The sequence below is a fragment of the Empidonax traillii genome, unplaced genomic scaffold (assembly GCF_003031625.1).
Source record: "Empidonax traillii isolate 1590-97213 ecotype Southwest subspecies unplaced genomic scaffold, ASM303162v1 scaffold242:size1152717, whole genome shotgun sequence".
In the NCBI taxonomy this organism is placed as follows: domain Eukaryota; kingdom Metazoa; phylum Chordata; class Aves; order Passeriformes; family Tyrannidae; genus Empidonax; species Empidonax traillii.
Genome location: NW_020955435.1, coordinates 839,816 through 840,600, shown reverse-complemented (window position 1 = coordinate 840,600; position 785 = coordinate 839,816). Strand labels below are relative to the sequence as shown.

General features: G+C 67.5%; 1 protein-coding gene across 1 annotated transcript in view; it reads left to right on the top strand.

The window, feature by feature from the left end:
• Positions 1–588, top strand: part of CD14 (CD14 molecule) — a 7,684-nt gene extending 7,096 nt beyond the window's left edge. The window contains exons 3-4 of the mRNA XM_027888649.1: positions 170–310; positions 396–588. Coding sequence (XP_027744450.1) covers positions 170–310; positions 396–588 — 334 coding nt within the window. The remainder of the gene's footprint in view (positions 1–169; positions 311–395) is intronic.
• The last annotated feature ends 197 nt before the right edge of the window (positions 589–785 follow it).

The window sequence follows — 785 nt, the reverse complement described above, 5'->3', positions numbered from 1 at the left end:
CGGGCGAGCCCTGCAAGTGATGGATGTCACACCCCTGGGCCTGTAGGTACCTGGTACCCCTGGGCTGGGCAGGGAACACGGTGCTCAGGGAAGCACATATCCCCCAGGGCATGCAGGGGGTGGGTGGGCATGGCCCCCCTTGCTCACTCTTGTCCCCCCCTGCTTCCAGGATGGTGGAGGAGGCCACGGAAATCTCTGTGCCCGATGCCCAGGCTGCCATCAGTGCCTATGCCAGGGGGCTGGGTGCCATCCCAGCGCTGCTCCAGGGGTGTGCAGGGCAGCCCCTCGCAGATGGGCGCTCGGTGCAGGGGTGAGGGACTTGGCAGGGAAGGATTGGGCCGAGGGGTTCTGGGGTGGCTCTGGAAAGCTCTGCTCCCACTCTGGCCTCTCCCCAGGGCCGGCAGCCTCTTCACTCTCACCGTGGAGCGGGAGCTGGAGGGTGGCAGGTGCCAGCGCTCGGCCCTCAGGATCCTGGTGTCCCCGGGGGCCACCGGGCCCTGCCCCCGGCTGTACGTACCAGGGCTGAGCTCCCCCTCTGGCTCCCTGTGTGCCTGCTGTGGGCTGGGGGGATTCCACACTCAGAGGTGAAGCAGGAGAGACCCCAACACCCCAGAGGGAGCCTATGGCTTGTAGCCAAAGGGGTGTCATCTCCCCCTGGGGCTGTGGGCTTCCTCCCAGTGTGATCTTGGGCTCCCGAGGGTCAGGGCTCAGCCTGCCTGGCACGTGGATGCCGGTGGCATCCCGGGGTGTCTCTCACCCCACGTGCAGGGAAGCTGACACGGGCT